The sequence below is a fragment of the Euleptes europaea genome, chromosome 19 (genome assembly GCF_029931775.1).
Source record: "Euleptes europaea isolate rEulEur1 chromosome 19, rEulEur1.hap1, whole genome shotgun sequence".
Taxonomy (NCBI): Eukaryota; Metazoa; Chordata; class Lepidosauria; order Squamata; family Sphaerodactylidae; genus Euleptes; species Euleptes europaea.
The window spans coordinates 2,277,680-2,295,390 of NC_079330.1; the positions used below are offsets into that span (position 1 = coordinate 2,277,680).

The following is a 17,711-nucleotide window of genomic DNA, read 5'->3' on the forward strand; positions in this document are numbered from 1 at the left end:
GCCTCCCCTTTGGGGAGGAAAGAAATTGGGAGACCGTCCTTGCGAAGGATAACTATATCTTTATTTACAGGCTCATCAAAATAGAAAACATGCAACCACATCACAGCATTTACTAACTTCTCCTGTTACCAGCAACTTCCTTTCCCTGTTCGTCTGGAAAAGTAACCCCCACCCCCCCAAATCTCCTAAAATAACCATAAATCAGAAACAGAAGGGGTAACTGAACAACTTTGCTGCTGCGCCCTGGCAGAGAAGCTGTCGGATTCCAACACAGAAAATTCCCTGGAGGAGAGAGAGCGAGAGCGGAAGGAAGCCACAATCCCAGCCACTGACCACCTAGAAGCAAAAGGTCTTGTGCTGGGGGCACATAATTCAGGACCTTTAGACTCTCAAGTTCCTAGTCCTCATGAATCCCAGTGGAGAAGTTTGCCAATAGGTGGCAAGGCAAGACCTCAAGGGATGGAGCTTCAGTGTTGTGTGTGGTTTCTCCCCCCGCCCCCGTCCCCAGCTAACAGAATAAGATTAATTCATTCAAAAGAAGTCAAATGTGGAGAAATTTGTTGCCTATTGCATAATGGATTTGGGACACGGAATTTAGATTTTCTTGGCATGTCACCTGAGTGACCACGGTGACTCTTCATTTTCTGCCCGGGACCCGTCCCTACAGCACTTTCCAGAGATCCACTGATGCGACTCCGCCAGTACCTGGCCTGGATTGGGTCCTGCTACCTGCACATTAGGTGTATTTCATGTGCTAAGCTGCATGCCCCATCATACCTGAGCCAAAACCTCAATGCAGTAACTCACAGGATTGGGCCAGAAGGATTGTCACTGGATCAGAAATTCCCAAACTGTAGGCCGTAAGAGAATTGCCTGCTGTCTCTCTGTATGCATCCCTGGTCTAGCCTCGCCTCCTTCCCAGCAGCTTCCAACAGGTAACTCTGCCTTGTCTCTGAGTAGGTGTGTTGAATTCAGTCATGCCTGATACAGCAGAATGACCCAGGACAGGAAATGCACCTAGAGCAGAGACTCACACAGAGATGCAGCAGGTAACGGCTAAAGTTTGTTCATATCGTAAAAATCAGCCCTTGCAGATGGTCAGAGTGAAAACTGCCTCCAGCTTTTAGGGGGGGGGGAGTGAGAATCAGCTAGTAGAAGTTTCAGGGAAACTGTATTCGATTTGCAGCCGCTCTGTCACGGCTCAGCTGACAGCATCAAAGCCCTCCGGTTGCCCTTCCTCTTTCCAGCCCCACTGCTAGTTATAAATTAACGCCTCCGGCCCAGAAGAGCTTCCCGGCATCTTTCTAGACATTAATAAAGGATCCTTGATCTCCATCCGCGGACTCTGGCTCCACGCAGCGGCCTTTTCTCCGGGTCACTCTCCGGTTGCGGTGGAATTTGGCGTAACAGCGCAGACCTGAAGCAGCAGAGAGAATTGGGAGGATAAGCCAGAAAAGGATCCCAGGACAGAGCAGATTCCACCTCGAGAGCCGTTCTTTCCCCTTACAAAGGGCAACATTTCTTGGAGCTGAAGCACCGGCTACAGGCTTCCCATAAGCCACAATGTTGGCCCAGAGGTGTATAGTTGCCAACAACTAGAATATAGAGAATATTGCGTTCCAATCATCATGTGAACTTGCTACTGTGCAGTCTGTGTTGAACCCTGATGAAGAACCTACCAAAACAGGAAGAATACCGGATCCCTGTCCTGTGATGGGTTCATTTGAACCAACTTTTGTCCACTTTTGAAGTCCTGCACCTCGCTACACAGCTCCAGGGAGATTGGGATTAATTGTTCCTTTCCATCTCAAGAAGTTCTGGGCATGGACTTGGACTTTAATTCTCTTCACTTTTGTGTTGAGAATACAACAGTTCTGTTCATGTAATGGTGTAAGAACTGCACATTGTATTATATGATTGTATTTGAATGTATTTTTGAATAGTATTCAATTGACAGCAAAACTACACTGTTTACGTTGTCGTTTTCTGTATTTTTCATAGCCAATACTGCTGTTACTTGGTTTGACTTCTCTTTACAGCAGGCTAATCGGTTTGTTGTGTGCTGAACCCCTAGAACAGGGCTGGCCTTATGGTTGCCAGGTCCCTCTTTGCCACTGGCGGGAGGTTTTTGGGATGGAGCCTGAGGAGAGCAGGGTTTGGGGAGGGGAGGGACTTCAATGCCCTAGAGTCCAATGGCCAAAGCAGCCATTTTCTCCAGGTGGACTGATCTCTATCGGCTGGAGACAGTTGTAATAGCAGGAGATCTCCAGGTAGTACCTGGAGGTTGGCAACCCTAGTAAAGCTGTGCCCCCAAGAAGAGGATAGCCTCGACTTTCTCCTAACTGGGAAGAGGTCAGCTCTCACCTTCTGCACACATGCAATCGTCGTAACATTTGTTGTTCAGGCCGCGATTGTGGGGTTTGCAGAGGTGTTCCCTCAAATCGCAACAGCAGCCTGCCAAAGCAAGAAGGATTGGTCAGGACCCAACTTTACTTCGTGTCTTTACTTCGTGTAGACCCCACCTTTCCTCTACAACAGCAACCCAAAGTGGTTACATTGCTCTCACTTCACAACAACCCTGCGAGCTAGGTTAGGCTGACAGCATGTGACTTGCCCAAGCCAAGCTTCCATGGCAAACTGGGGATTCGCAGGCTTCTGGTTTTATACGTATAGACGGCTTTATTGCTATAGTCTTAATTTTACTGAATTTTAAAAACAGTTTTATTGATTTGCTATTTCGGTTTGTGTATTTTTTTTCATTAGGGCACTCAGGCAGGTACCTGGAGAGCTGCCATATACATTTCTATCTAAATAAAGGATCTATATTTCCAGAGACCTCTCACGTATTCCTTTGCCTGCCCCTCTCCTGCAGGTGCTAGTCCTCATGAAAACTGAGGCCCACCTGGGAGGCAGTCAAGGTGATGGTCGCAGGGCTCCCCTTCAGCTGGCGTGGTTTCGTTCCCACTGGTCTTACTCCGCTGTCTCTCTGGGGAGGAGAAGGGGAAGGAAGAGGAAGGTGGAGAGGAGGGAAAACAGCCAGAGAAAATGCAAAATTAAAAGTGGAATCTTCAGTGCAAAATGGGGTTAAGATTGAATAAACTGAGGTCAAATCCTGCCTGATTCTTTTAAATAATAAGAAGGGTAGGGTTTTTATACCCCTCTTTTCTCTACCTGAAGGAGTCCCAAAGCTGCTTACAATCTCCTTCCCTTCCCTACAACAGACACCTTATGAGGTAGGTGAGGCTGAGAGAGTTCGGAGAGAATGGTGACTAGTCTAAGGGCACCCAGCAGGCTTCATGAGGAGGAGTGGGGAATCAAACCCGGCTCTCTAGATTAGAGTCTGCCTGCTCATAACCACTACATCATGCTGGCTCTCAAATAATCCTGTTCAGACTGCCGAGGGTTGGGAGCTCACCATACTGAATGAAGAAGAAGAAGAAGAGTTGGTTTTTATATGCCGACTTTCTCTTCCACTTAAGGGAGACTCAAACCGGCTTACAATCGCCTTCCTTTCCCCTCCCCACAACAGACACCCTGTGAGGTAGGGGGGCTGAGAGAATGTGACCAGCCCAAGGTCACCCAGCTGGCTTCATGTGTAGGAGTGGGGAAACAAATTCAGTTCACCAGATTAGCCTCCATGGCTCCTGTGGAGGAGTGGGGAATCAAGCCCGGTTCTCCAGAATGACCCTCCAGACAAAAAAACAACAATCCAGCAAACAGAACATTTACATTTATTTATTATATTCTTATCCCACCCTTCCCAACTAAAGCCGGGCTCAGGGTGGCTAATAACGTAGAATATAAATAAAATCGCATAGTTAAATTGTGGAACTCCCTGCCCCAGGATGTGGTGATGGCTGCTAACTTGGAAGGCTTTCAGAGGAGAGTGGACATGTTCATGGAGGAGAGGGATATCCATGGCTACTAGTAAAAATAGACACTAGTCATGATGCATACCTATTCTCTAGGGTATCAGAGGATCCTGGTGGTTCCTTCCAACTCTATGATTCTATGAGCATGCCTATGATACTAGGTGCTTTGGAGCACAGGCAGGATGGTGCTGCTGCAGTCTTCTTGTTTGCGGGCTTCCTAGAGGCACCTGGTTGGCCACTGTGTGAACAGACTGCTGGACCTGATGGGCCTTGGTCTAGATCCAGCAGGGGCTTTCTTATGTTCTCAGTTACAATTAAAATCATAAATACCATATAAATAATGAAAACAGTAGATTTTTAATAAGCAGTAACAGCATGCAGGTTTTCTATGCATATAGGGATCCCCTTTTTTACACAGACAGACCAGCCTCTAGTCACTTGACTGTTCCTGCAGTGTCAAGTCATGTGGCCCAGAAACACTCTGTTGCCCTCATCAGCTGTTAAGTGGCAGAAATGCATAATGCATAATGCTGCCTTATAGTGACTCAGACTGTTGGTCCATCAAGGTCAATGTTGTCTACTCGACTGACAGCAGCTCTCCAGGGTCTCAGGTAGAGGCCTTTCCCAACACCTACTAAAGGTAAAGGTCCCCTGTGCAAGCACCAGGTCATTCCTGACCCATGGGGTGACGTCACATCCCGACGTTTACTAGGCAGACTTTGTTTACAGGGTGGTTTGCCATTGCCTTCCCCAGTCATCTTCCCTTTACCCCCAGCAAGCTGGGTACTCATTTTACCAACCTCGGAAGGATGGAAGGCTGAGTCAACCTTGAGCCGGCTACCTGGAACCCGCTTCCATCGGGATTGAACTCAGGTCATAAGCAGAGCTTGGACTGCAGTACTGCAGCTTACCACTCTGCACCACGGGGCTCCTTACTACCTGATCCTTTTAGCTGGGGATGCCGGAGATTGAACCGGGGACCTTCTGCATGCAAAGCCGATGCTCTACCACTGAGCCACAGCTCCTCCACAAGTAGACCAGGCCGCCCTAGAAATGTTTTTCGACACCCAACAGAGTCTCCCCCTCTGGATTAGATCCCTCCGGACATCCCCCAGGGCTGGCGCTACCTTTCTTCCAGAACGAGGGCCACATATCTGGCCGGAGATCTTCATAATCTGTCCAGTCGAAGAGCATCATGTCCAAGGTGGGCATCACGTCCCCCTCTTGCCTGACGCGGAGCCGAGGCCGGGGGGATGTGGCTTTGAGAGCGGGCGTCTCCTCAGTCGATGTCTTTGGCGTAGAGCCGAGAAGGGAGGTAGGAGCCAGTGCTGAAGGAGAACCTTCTGTATGGGGCGTCTGAAATTGCTCCTCAAAGTTTTCAGGCTTTTTATATAGTGCGCTTGGCCCCGGATCAGGACCTTTGCCTGCAAGACAGAAGAACAGACGTCTAGCATGATCAGACCCATGATCAAGCCCAAGTCCAGCATCTTGTTTGATGCAGACGCACCCAGAAGACCCACAAGCGAGGCACAGAGCCTCCCCCAGTAACTGATAATCAGGGTTACGCTGCCCCTAAACATGGAGGCTCCATTTAGCTATCCTGGCTAACAACAATGGTCTTCCCTCCTCTATGAATTCATCGAATCCTCTTTTAAAGCCAGCTAAGTGAATAACCGTCCCCAACATCCTGTGGCAGAGAGTCCCACAAGTTAACTGTGTGCTGTGCAAAAAAGCGCTTTATTTTGGCTGTCCTGAATCTACCACCTGCCAATTTCTCTGGGTGCCCCCAAGACTCAGAAACTATGTTTGCCAACCTCCAGGTGGAGTCTGGAGATCTCCCGGAATTATAACTGATCTCCAGACAGTAGAGGTCAGTTCCCCTGGAGAACATGGGTGCTTGGGGGGGGGGGACGACTCTATGGCATTATACCTCACTAAGGTCCCTCCCTTCCCCAAACCCTTTCTTCCCCAGGCTTCACCCCCAAATCTCCAGGAATTTCCCAACTCAGAGTTGGCATCCCTGCTGCAAACTGCCAGGCGAGCTGTGGGCCATTTGTACCCTTCCCCACCCCACCCGGCACCGGTTCCCGGTACCACGGTGCTGTTTCAGCCGGTCCCTGCGGCTGTGCCGTCGGAGTTCACGGTTCTGCTTCTTCCCTCTTTCCGATCCTGGGGCGTGGTTCTCTTGCTCGGGATACGGGAACGCGAAGCCCAAGAAAATGTCCTTCTGTCGGAGGCTGGCGGGCCGCTCCACCGACCCAGTTCTGCCCAGGTGCCGCAGGCCGGGCTCCCCGGAGCCTCTAGCCCGGGCCGGCATCCCGTGGTTAGCCCACTCTTGCTTCTGGAGGTTGTGTCGGCGGTGATGTGTCACAGCTCGTGGCAGGGGGGCCCACCGATCCTCGCTCTGGAAGTTGTTGGTGACCTCTGGGAGGCTGGAGACCACCGGGGCCGGCTCAAGGGAGTCCGTGGGGCTGAGAGTCAGCAGGCAGAAAACAAAAATGGGGGAGAAAAGGGCGGGGGAAGCAGCCATCTTCCTGAAAGCCGGGACTCACCTGCAAGAGAACCGCTCAAGTCAGTGATCAGCAGCAATTTCTGCTGAGGAAGAACTGGGGCTGCCAACTGTGGGCTGGGAAATTCCTGGAGATTTGGGGGTGGAACCTGGATTGCCTCTGGGAGGCTTGATCTCTGTAGTGCGGGGATTACTTGTCATTCTGGGAGGTCTCCAGGACTCACCTGGAGGCTGGCAACCCTAGGAAGCACCAGGATACTGGCAGTGTTTCTTGCTAGTAATAAGTTAATCAAGTTAAAACCTGGTGAAGGAAAAACCACATCACCAAGAAACTGGCTATGTGGGTAACCTGCTAAATTTCTAGCAGGTCCAAGCCAATCTTATTTTTTAAATTATTTTAAAAAAATTTAATTTAACCCCCAAACAGAAAAGAAATAGAGAATTTACCATTGCCTGCCTCTGCGTCACAACCCTGGTATTCCTTGGAGGTCTCCCATCCAAATACTTGTCAGAATCAAGCCTGCTTAGCTTCTGAGATCTGATGAGACCAGGCTAGCCTGGGGTATCTAGGTTAGGGTGATCTGGACAAGTCCACCTTCCGTAATCCAATTGACTGGGGACTTTACAACCTCATCAACATTTGGATGTATGGTATATAGACGGCAATTGTGTATGGACGTATTTTTAGATATCTGCAAACCTTTTATAGATGCCTAGGCCTAGATACAGGCATCTGTAGAAGATTTCCAAATATTTTAAAATACCATTGCATATATATATACCATATACCATACCATCTATATATCATACATCCAAATGTTGATGAGGTTGTAAAATCCCCAGTCCACTGGATTACAGAAAGTGGCCATTTATTTTTCCAGTCTTTTAGCAAAATTAAGGGCACAGAGGAGGGTTGCCAACATCCCCCAAATCGCCAAGTATTTCCCGACACAGACCTGGCAATATGAGCATGGAGGGTCCATTTTTTGTTGTCCACTAGTTAGCCTCCAGGAGACAGGCAAACTTGACAGGCCCCCCCTCCCCTTCCACCCCTTTGGTTCCAGCATCCAGAGGTCCCCTGCTTTGCTTGCCCCAGAGTGAAAGAGGAGGCTGTGGTTTCATGTGCAAATGATGGTCATTAATCACCAGCAAGTCTCTCTGAACCTTGACCGGCTCCAGCTGAGGGCCCCCCTCTGCCCCCGCCAGAGTGGAGCCGTACGCCAGCTGTTGTGGGCATCCCTTGTGCCCTGGTCTGCTTGGCATTCTGTACCCCGTCTCCAGTCTCCGTCTCACAGCAGGCTGGCCTTCAATAAAGACCTGATGTGTGACATCTTTACTAGACTCGGAAGCGGGGGTGAGTAGGGTTTCCAACCTCCAGGTACTAGCTGGAGATCTCCTGCTGATCTCCAGCCGATAGAGATCAGCTCCCCTGGAGAAAATGGCAATTGGGCTCTATGGCATTGAAGTCCCTCCCCTCCCTAAACCCTGCCCTCCTCAGGCTCTGCCCCAAAAACCTCCCGCCGGTGGCAAAGAGGGACCTGGCAACCCTAGAAGTGAGTTTGAGCGAGGTGTGCTAGTTGTGGGGATGGAAAAGCCTTACCAACTAGGCCACCCAGCTAGTGCATGATGGCATTTTCTAGCCCACCTGCTCCAGTATATATTTATTTGTGGCACATTTGGCAGCCTGGGAGGGGAGAAGCAAAGAACCAAACATTTTACAAAATGTTTTCCTGCCTGGTCCCCCGGAGGTGCTCCTCGCACGCCCTAGGCGACCAGGCAAGTTTTTCACATGCCTGTGCTAGGCTTCTCTGGGAACTCTGAAGGGAGAAAATCACTTTGTGAAAACCAAAGCCTTCCCACTCCTCACGTGAAACCCCGGAAACCTAGCATGTTGTTTTCAACTGAGGAGCTAAAGCAGAAAGCGAACTTTACATTTGCCAAGATTCCTCCCTCTATTAAAGCCATGTGCAGAAATAAAAAACAACGCGTGGTGGAAATCAGATTGCCAGCACACAGATTCCCAAGCATACGGAAACAGAGGGACTTTGTGGAGCAAAGAAACAATTTGTCTCTCTTAAGAACTAGATTCCTTCTCTTCCAAAGCCCGTTTCTTACAAGGATAGTTCACAACACAGAATCATTTCTGTCCTGGGTCAGCTCATCAGCTTGCCCAAGAAGGGGTGGAGTTGGGATGCCAGCCTCCAGGTGGGACCTGGGGATCCCCCAGAATTATGGCTCATCTCCAGGCTACAGATCTCAGTTCCTGGCCGGGGGGGGGGGGAGAAGGATGCTTTGGAGGGTGGTCTCCATGGCATCGTACCCCACTGAGGTCCCTGTCCTCCCCAGGCTTCATCCCCAAATCTCCAAGAATTTCCCAAACCTTTGCAAAGCTGTTCCACCTGGCACACCACCAAGAACATTTCAGCCAGCCAGAGAAACCAGTGGGAGGAGGGCAGTGCGCTCACGCGCCCTTTCCCATCCATTTCCATGCAACTAACGCACGGGAGAACTCACTCTCTCCCTCCCTCCTGTGGCTCGCCCTCTGAGAAATTTGGCCACCTTTCCCTGGAAGTTCACAGGCCTGGCATTGTGGCCAGGGCAAACCCATGTGCGCGTGTCAGAGGTGGCCAGCGACGCAGCCGAGCCCCCTGTGCCAAGGAGGCTGGTCAATAGCAGCTTGGCAGGGGGGCGCGGATGATGTATGAGGCTCTCGGAAGTGCACGGTGCCGGCCAAGCTGCGCACGCCAGCAGCCGTGCGGCGAGCGAGCGGGAAGGCGGCATTGTGCTGGCAAATGAGGTTTCTCTACCCCGCTGGGTTAGTCTCCATCTGCTTTCCTGAATCCCAAAGGCAAACGGTTGCGCCAGGCAGAGCGGGGAGAGGCAGGCATGCTTGGGCAGTTCTCTGTGGGAAGGGAGGAGGCCTTCCCCCATAGACGCACACCCCACAGTCACCAGAGATGCCCCCCCCACCTTGCCTCTAGAAAACACCCCCTCGGGGTGCCTTTGAAGCCTCCCTTCTCTCAAGGACATCCTCTCCCACCGCTTCCTGGGCATTCAGCGGAGTTTATAAAGCTGCTTATTTTATTTTTTCATTTCAGCCTGACCTGGTTTCGGTGCCAGCTTCTTTAGAGAAAGAGCCCACCCCGAATTCACAGGCCCCATCCTTTCCAGCGTGCCCCTTCCCCTTTCAACCTGCCCCCCATTCATCAGTGTGCTGCTGACTCCCCCCCTCCTGCCATAGGACAGCGCCAGGCGCACCGCTGGGAGCATTCCTGGTTTTGTCACCGTCTGGCTCTTCTACAACCGCCATTGAACCCGGATGCAGAGCCCACGCAGCGAGGGGCGTCGGCCCTGACGGGAGGCCAGGCTTTCATCGGCACTGAGCCCCAGCACTTGTTTAAATGCCATTGCTCGCCTGGAGCAGAGAGAGTGGCAACAAAGAGGCACAGGGGCCAAACATCTTTTCTCTGGGCCTGGGACAAATTCGCAACACAGGCCTTTTCGCGTTTGCAAGGAGGAGGGAAAATGTCTTTTGCCTTTATAAAATAACATAAATAGTCCAAAGCGTGGAGATGGGCTGGAAGCCGAGCCTCCGCCCCACACACCACACCCAATAAAGTGTATCCATTTCCTTCCACTCCTATATTTAGGCCCTATCTTTTGGCCACATGTGCAAAGCATAGGCCTGCCAGCTCCAGGTTGGGAAATACCTGGAGGTTTTGGGGCGGAGCCTGAGGAGGGCGGGGTTTGGCGAGGGGAGGGACTTATAGAGTCCAATTGCCAAAGCAGCCATTTTCTCCAGGGGAACTGATCTCTATCGGCTGGAGATCAGTTGTAATAGCAGGAGATCTCCAGGTAGTACCTGGAGGTTGGCAACCCTAGCAAAGCATAGGGTTGCCAGCTCTGGGTTGGGAAATTCCTGGAGATTTGGGGGCTGGAGGGACCTCAGTGGGGTATCATGCCATAGAGCCCCCCCTCCAAAGCAGCCATTTGTTCCAGGGCAACGGATCTCCGTAGTCTGGAGACCAGTTGTGATTCTGGGAGACTTCCAGGCACCACCAGGAGGTTGGCAACCCTAGCAAAGAGCATTTTCTAATTATTGGGGAAACGTATTACATAAAGAGGCTGGTTTTTAGGGACTGATTTGCTAGCAACGGTGAAAAACAAACATCACAAAAGCAGAAACTTTAAGATGGGCACCGCAGAGGCAGTGTGAAGCAGTGGTTAGAGCATTGGCTTCCTACTGGGAAAACCAGGCCTCAAATATTTTGGTCCAGTATTTTTATCTTGATTCTCCCCCCCCCCCAAAAAAAATATTCATTTTGCAATATCAAAGTTATCCCTTGCAGAGTATTATATTTGCTTTTTAAAAAAATCAGCTGGATGAATAAGAGAGCTTTCAGCCAGGGGAGAGGATGGGAACGTGACTAAACTGCAAAGCAATTTTTGTCCAAACGGGTACAGTAATGAAGGGGAAGCCGGAGGGTTGGATGGGCTGGATGTGTCAAATAAATCCCCTTTGATGAATTACCAGCTGTTAATAGTCCATTAGTTAGCTGATGCCCAAATTGATTTCATTCAAAACCTGCCAGTCCATTTTCTCCCAGAGCAAAAAGAGCAGGTGACGCAGGGAGGCAGGGAGCGTGTGAAGAGAGCTGATTTCACCCCTTGGGGTTCCAGAAAGCAGAGCCCCAGACCCGGACCTTTGGAGCAGAAAAGGCAGGTGACCAGGACCTTTGCAAGCCTGAAGGTCTTTCTCTTTTTGCAACAATAACAACAAAAAGACTGCAACTAACTTCAGCTATTAAATCTAGCATTGCCAACAATCCTGGAGAAAACCCGTCCTGTCTCTTTGAAAGAGGATTAATGTGTGCAAATTGGGCTTAGTATGGAGGTAAATACTGTCACCTGGTAAGTGACATCCCACTGAGCCTCTGTTAAAGAGACAGGTCATTTCTTTCTCCAGGAAATTGGGGACCCTAGCAAGCTCTGTCCTTTTCATACTAGAATTCTGCATTATGCAGGGTAATAACAAAAACGTGCCACGCTTTGTCCCCATGCAGGACTAAAGATTGAGGCTTCCAGGGTGAATAGGGCGTGCTCTGCCTCACGTCTGTTGCTTTCAGAAATTAACTTATCAGGACCATCAATGACTAGGGTTGCCAACCTCCAGGTACTAGCTGGAGATCTCCTGCTATTACAAGGGATCTCCAATTGGACTGTATGGCATTGAAGTCCCTCCCCTCCCCAAACCCCGCCCTCCACAGGCTCCGTCCCAAAAATCTCCCACCAGTGGCGAAGAGGGACCTCTCAATGACAAGAGACCCTGTCTGCATATTCCTTGATAGTGCACTAAAAGCAGATAATTTTACCAGATTAAATTTGCATGGTGAAGATGGGTGCAAAATAGATTTGTAACCGTGCGCCAAAAAGACAAATCAGTGGGTTCTAGGTCAAATCAAGCCTAGAACTGTCCCTAGAAGCCAAAATGACTAAACTGAAACTATTGTACTTCAGTCACATTATGAGAAGGCAAGAGTCACTGGAAAAGACAGTCATGCTAGGAAAAGTCAAAGGCAGCAGGAAAAGAGGAAGGCCCAACAAGAGACGGATTGACTCAGTCAAGGAAGCCAGGGCCCTCCATTTGCAAGACCTGAGCAGGATATTTTGGAGGACATTGGTTCATAGGGTCACTATGAATTGGAAGCAACTTGGCAGCTCTTACACACACACAACAGGGCAAGCTGGTGTTGACTTACCCAGAGCAAACAAACCTTCAATAGTCCCACCTTCATACAAATAACCAACAACCATCACTCAAGGTTACACGTATACAACAATCCACAACAGAGTTACTTGCAATGAACACCTAGTGGTGACTGTACCACATGCAAACACAAACATGTGGAATGAACTTTTCAGTCATAGATACAGGAAGTTCCCAAGCAACAGCTGGAAAACCTCATCCAGAGTCATTGAAGAACTCACACAGATGTCTCATATCAGTAACATAGGGTTGCCAGGTCCCTCTTCACAACCGGCGGGAGGCTTTTGGGGTGGAGCCTGAGGAGGGCGGGGTTTGGGGAGCGGAGGGACTTCAATGCCCTAGAGTCCAATGGCCAAAGCGACCATTTTCTCCAGGGGAACTGATCTCTATGGGCTGGAGATCGGTTGTAATAGCAGGAGATCTCCAGCCGCTACCTGTAGGTTGGAATTCAAACAAAACAGCACAAGAACAAAGAGCCACCTATGGCACATAAATACCAAAACTGGAAATTGCGAATGGAAGGGTATTATCAAAGCAACCAACAGGTATACAGACACAGTTGAAAAAAAATCAGGTGCAAGACCACCAGGTCAAGTATTACAATGTACATGAAAAGCAAGGCATTTGAAAGTTCAAAAGCAACAGAGTGATAAAGATGCAACAGGCTTCCGGCATATAAAAACCAACTCTTTTTCTTCGGTTTGGGGATGAGGCGGGCAGTGGAATGTTCCTTGGGGCAGCCCCTCTCCTCCCACCCCCAACAAGCTGGTGTAGCAGCAGAGCCCTATTACAAAAAAGCAATAAAATTGCTGATCAAACTGTCTCAGCCGGAGAGGATGGGCTTCGCTTAGGCAGAGCGAAAGCAAGAAGAACAAACCGGGCGTTGAGCCTCAGATGAAAAGGAGCCAAGCCCAGGTAGATGGAGCCAAGGGAGGGGGGCCAGGAGAGGAGATGTGGGCCCCCAGCAGACCTATAGCCCTTCTTACTATCTCCCATTTTGCAATATTTCACATACCCCCCATGCATCCAGATGAGCAACCTCCAGATTGGGAGGTTCTCTGGATACACTCCAGGAACTCTACCAAATTTCTTCTGGGAAAGCAAAATTATTCAGGTGCTCCGGAAGGATGAGTGCCTTCTTTCCTCCCACACCCCACCCTCTGTTATGGGTCTCTGTCTCCCTCTGCCAATGGGTGGGGCAGGTTGTTCTCAACATGGGACTCTTGGAACAGGTCGTCCCCCCCTTTGATTGTTCAGATTTCTATCTGCACGTCATTTATGCACAGCCCGGTGGGAAGTTCTCATGCACAAGCCTCAGGGAGGTGAACCGTGCGCAGGAGAACTTCCTGCTGGGACTTCTGTCCCCCAATGTGTGCTTCCATTTGACCGCTGGCTGCTTTTGGCTCTGTTTAGAAAAGTGGCACAGGCGGGTGTTCGAGCCACTGGAGCAGCACTCTTCTCATTCACGCTCTCAGGCTGATCAGATGGGGGCTGGCCATGAAGAACAATCGGGCTCCTGGCCTTCACCAGGCGCCCCCTCCCCTCTCAGGCAAATGGGAGCGGGCCCCCTCCGTCCAGCCACGCCAGTATTGTCTACACCACTGGTTCCCAACCAGGGGTCCGTGGACCCCCAGGGGTCCGCGAGAACTAAATTAAGGTCTGCGAAACAAAGTTATAAACCCATAATAAATTAATATTTTCAATGAAAAGTTCTCTATTATAAAAATATATATTCAAATATTATTCTAAGTTTAATGTTTAACTAACAGTTATGATTAAAGTTTATTTTCAAATTCTCTGAATTTTTATTTTGAACCTTGGGGCCCCTGCACCGAACAAAAAAGTCCTAGTGGTCCCTGGTCAAAAAAAGGTTGGGAACCACTGGTCTACACCGACTGACAGCGGCTCTCCTGGATCTCAGGCAGAAGACACCGACCACCTAAACCTTTTCCCCGGAGATGCCCGGGATTGAACCTGGGACCTTCTGCCTGCCAAGCGACTCTCTTCCACTGGCCCCCTCCTTTTCTCCCCATCTCTAGCCCAAACCTCTCATCACAAGCCCCTCTGGAGGGGCAGACTTAAACGGAAACGCATTGAAGAGAACCGGGGAGGGGATGAAGAGCCCCCTGGCACGACTCCGTTCCCACCTGCAAAGCAACTTCTGATGTCTCTTTGGGATCCTCTGATACTTTCCCGGTCTGGATGCTTGGCAAGCCGGAGTCCGCCCCCCCCCCTTTAAAAAGGCAATATTGGAGAGAGGGCAGGTTAGAGGACACCCCTCAACGCCCCCCTTGCCGGCCCCAATGCCAGCTGCCCCAAGCCTGCCGCCTCCGCTTGCCTGCCAGCGGGCAGGTGCCCAGATGCCCTGGCGCCTTACCTGCTGGAAGTTGCGCTGCGGAGCGGCTGCCTGCCTCCTCCGGCCGAGCTGCGCCTTGCCCCAGAGAAGAGGGGCTGGACTCCGGGCCCCCCTCCCCGCCCGAGGAGGAGCGGCTTGGCAAGAGGGGGCGCCCGGGGGCGGAGGGCATCCCTCGTGGGGGGGAGGGGAGGGGTCTGCGCGGGCCTTTTTGGACGGGTGGGGGGGGGCAGAGAGCCGCCGGGATGATGAATGGCACCGAGGGGAGGCGCGTGCACGCCGCCGGGCGCGCCCCCGAGGGAGGGGGCGCTCTGGAGAGAGACAAAGGGGACAAAAGGCGGTTGGTACCCGGAGCCCCCAAGTCTCTCCCAGGCTGCAGATGGAGAGAGGACGGGGAGTTGGCTCTGCCGGGGAGATCAGGTGGGTGGGGGTGTTTTTTGGGGGTCGATAACGGGGGGGTCTAGCCTGGGGCTGCTGACTTCCCTCCTCCCACCCAAATCTGCCTGGTTGGGGGGCAGGGTGCGGGTCGGCTGGTTCCTCACCTCTTCCACCCGGTGGATTGTGGGCATCTCCGAAAGGTAGTGATGCTTTAATGGGGGTGGGGGAGAGAAGAGTGACAATTGGAAGCAAAGATCCAATCGGGGAACCTGCTGAGCTGGTCAAAGCGACCCCCCCCCAACCACACAGCCCACCTGGTGGCAAGGAGAAAAGACGGGGAGGGGCGCCCACCTGGGTCCCTGTTTAGGCTCCATTAGTATCAAATGGGGTGGAACAAGGGGGGGAAGGGGGCTGGCTGGCTGCAGAGAGACCCCCGACCTCGCAGAAAAGATGCGGGGTGGTGGTGGTTGGGGGGCTTGGATGGGCGGAAAGGCGGGGAAGAGAGCTGGGGATTGCTCGGTGGTTCTCCAAAGCTTTTCTTTGGGCAGGCTGCCAACTTTCCCAAGTGCTTCTGCTCCTGTGCAAGGGTAGAGCTCGAGCCCCAGGAGCTCCAGGCCGCAATCATGGGAGCCCCGTTCACACGGTACAGCCAAGGCGCCGCGCACAACCCGTTTCCAGCACCCCCTTGTTTTTTCTCAATCCCTTCCTGCAATCATTCCCTGTGAGACTGAACGTGTGCAACCCCACAGTGGGCGATTTCTTACCAAAAGGCCTACCTGCAGGATGTCCGTGCAGAGGCTGCCACACCTGGATGGGCTCATTCCCCCGCCCCTGCCCAAAGAGCGCAGGAACAGGGCCTGGAAGTGCAGTTGGCAACCCCCCCCCCGCATTTCCAGTCCACTCACAGTCCAGGCTCTGAGACCAAATGTGGAGAGAGGCCAGGTGGGGCCTGGAGACCTCCTGGCATCACGACTGACCTCCAGACCTGAGAGATCCGCCCCCCTGCAGGAAAGGGCTGCTCTGGAGGGTGGAATTAGGGTTGCCAACTCCAGATCGGGAAAGACCTGGAGATGTGAGGGTGGAGCCTGGGAGAGTGGGATCCGGGGACCTCAGCAGGGTACAACGCAGTGCCGGGTTTACCTATAAGCTAAACAAGCTATAGCTTAGGGCTCCACTCTCTTGGGGCCCCCCAAAAAATTTAAAGGAAAAAAAAACTAGATGTACATTGTGTTTCTAAAGGAACTTTTGTTTTTGCCAAATACCAATGTGTTTGCATTATTAAGTTTGTTATGAATAAAAAATCATTTTAAGTTAGAGCTTAATAATTATTTCACTATCAATATACTTCTTAATTGTATTTCAGTTCAACAATTACTTTGATAAAATACATATTTTGTTCTGTGCAAATGGCTTTAGATACCTAGTAGGTCCATAAATTACCATAGAGCATATATTCAACACAAAAAACAGCAACAATTTGTTGTTGACAAAGGACAGCTGGACATATAAAGGGCCCCATGACCTTCAATAGCTTAGGGCCTCATCAAACCTAAATCTGGCCCTGGTACAACGCCATGCATTCTACCTTCCAAAGCAGCCGTTTTTCTCCAGGAGAAGAGGAATAAAAGTTTTGAAGAAAGAAGTAATACACAAATAAGTGATTCATGTAGTCTGCGGATTAGTTGTCATTCCGGGAGATCTTCACCTCCCCCCCCCCCCACTGGAGGTTGGCAACCCTAGTTAAGAGCGGTGGTTTGGAGCGGTGGACTCTGATCTGCAGAACCCGGTTGGTTTCCCCACTCCTCCGCATAAAGCCTGCTGGGTGACCCTGGGCTAGTCACAGCTCTCTTGGAGCTCTCCTGGCTCTTTCTCGGCCCCACCCAGTGGCGGACTGGCCAGGGTGTCCACTTGCCCAATGGCAAGTGGGCCCAATGGCAAGTGGGTTTGATGAGGCCCTAAGCTATTGAAGGTCATGGGGCCCTTTATATGTCCAGCTGTCCTTTGTCAACAACAAATTGTTGCTGTTTTTTTGTGTTGAATATATGCTCTATGGTAATTTATGGACCTACTAGGTATCTAAAGCCCGATGGCAAGTGGGCCCCCTTAAACATTAGACAATATGTTAAAAATGTTAATAACCTTTTAGTCGCTTGAAAATATAACAGATTTATTTAAAATTGTTTGTTTAAAATTTAAAAAAATAATTTAAAAATTCAATTATAACAATCTGTATTTACATTTAGTATCTACTGAATGCTGCCAGTAACATGTACAATAGATGTACGCTGCAATTACTAAAAAATATACATTTATTTCGCAAAAATGTTAATTGTACCTTTTTTTCCACTTATGCATTTTTTTGGGGGGGAAATTTTATTTATTTCTCATAAAAATTAAATGATAGCCTTATAGTGGTGGGTGGGCCCCCTTTGTCTGCTGGCAACCCATATTTTGAGACCCAGTCCGCCCCTGGCCCCACCCAACTCATTGGGTGGGTGGGTGGCTTGGTGGGTGGGGGTTTGAGTCTCCTTAAAAAGGTCGAGGAAACCGGCATATAAAAGCCAACTCTTCTTCTTCCTCCCCCCTCCCCCTCCCCCGGCTCCGCCCCCCAGATCTCCAGGGTCTCCCCCAGCCAAGGTTGGCAACCCGAGCCCCGCGAGCGGGCGATGCCCGGCGCGCACGGGTCGGGCGCTAGGACCCGGCGGAGGGCGAGGCGGGCCCGGCGGACGCTGCTCCTCCTCCCCCTCCCCCGTGATCAGCCGCCCCGGAGCAGCGAGCGGGGCGGTTGCAGCCGAGGAGACCCACCGGGGCAAGCAGGAGGCGGGCGCGGGC

At 51.0% G+C, this 17,711-nt stretch overlaps 1 protein-coding gene across 1 annotated transcript; it reads right to left on the reverse strand.

Moving 5' to 3' along the window:
- Nucleotides 1-1,261: 1,261 nt before the first annotated feature.
- On the reverse strand, nt 1,262-6,402 carry DRAXIN (dorsal inhibitory axon guidance protein). The gene is made up of 5 exons (XM_056865370.1): nt 5,967-6,402; nt 5,000-5,296; nt 2,903-2,986; nt 2,365-2,454; nt 1,262-1,417 (listed from the first exon to the last, which is right to left on the reverse strand). Exons 1-5 carry the CDS (start codon nt 6,400-6,402, stop codon nt 1,305-1,307), a joined length of 1,020 nt encoding a protein of 339 aa, XP_056721348.1. The 3' UTR covers nt 1,262-1,304.
- Between the last annotated feature and the right edge of the window lie 11,309 nt (nt 6,403-17,711).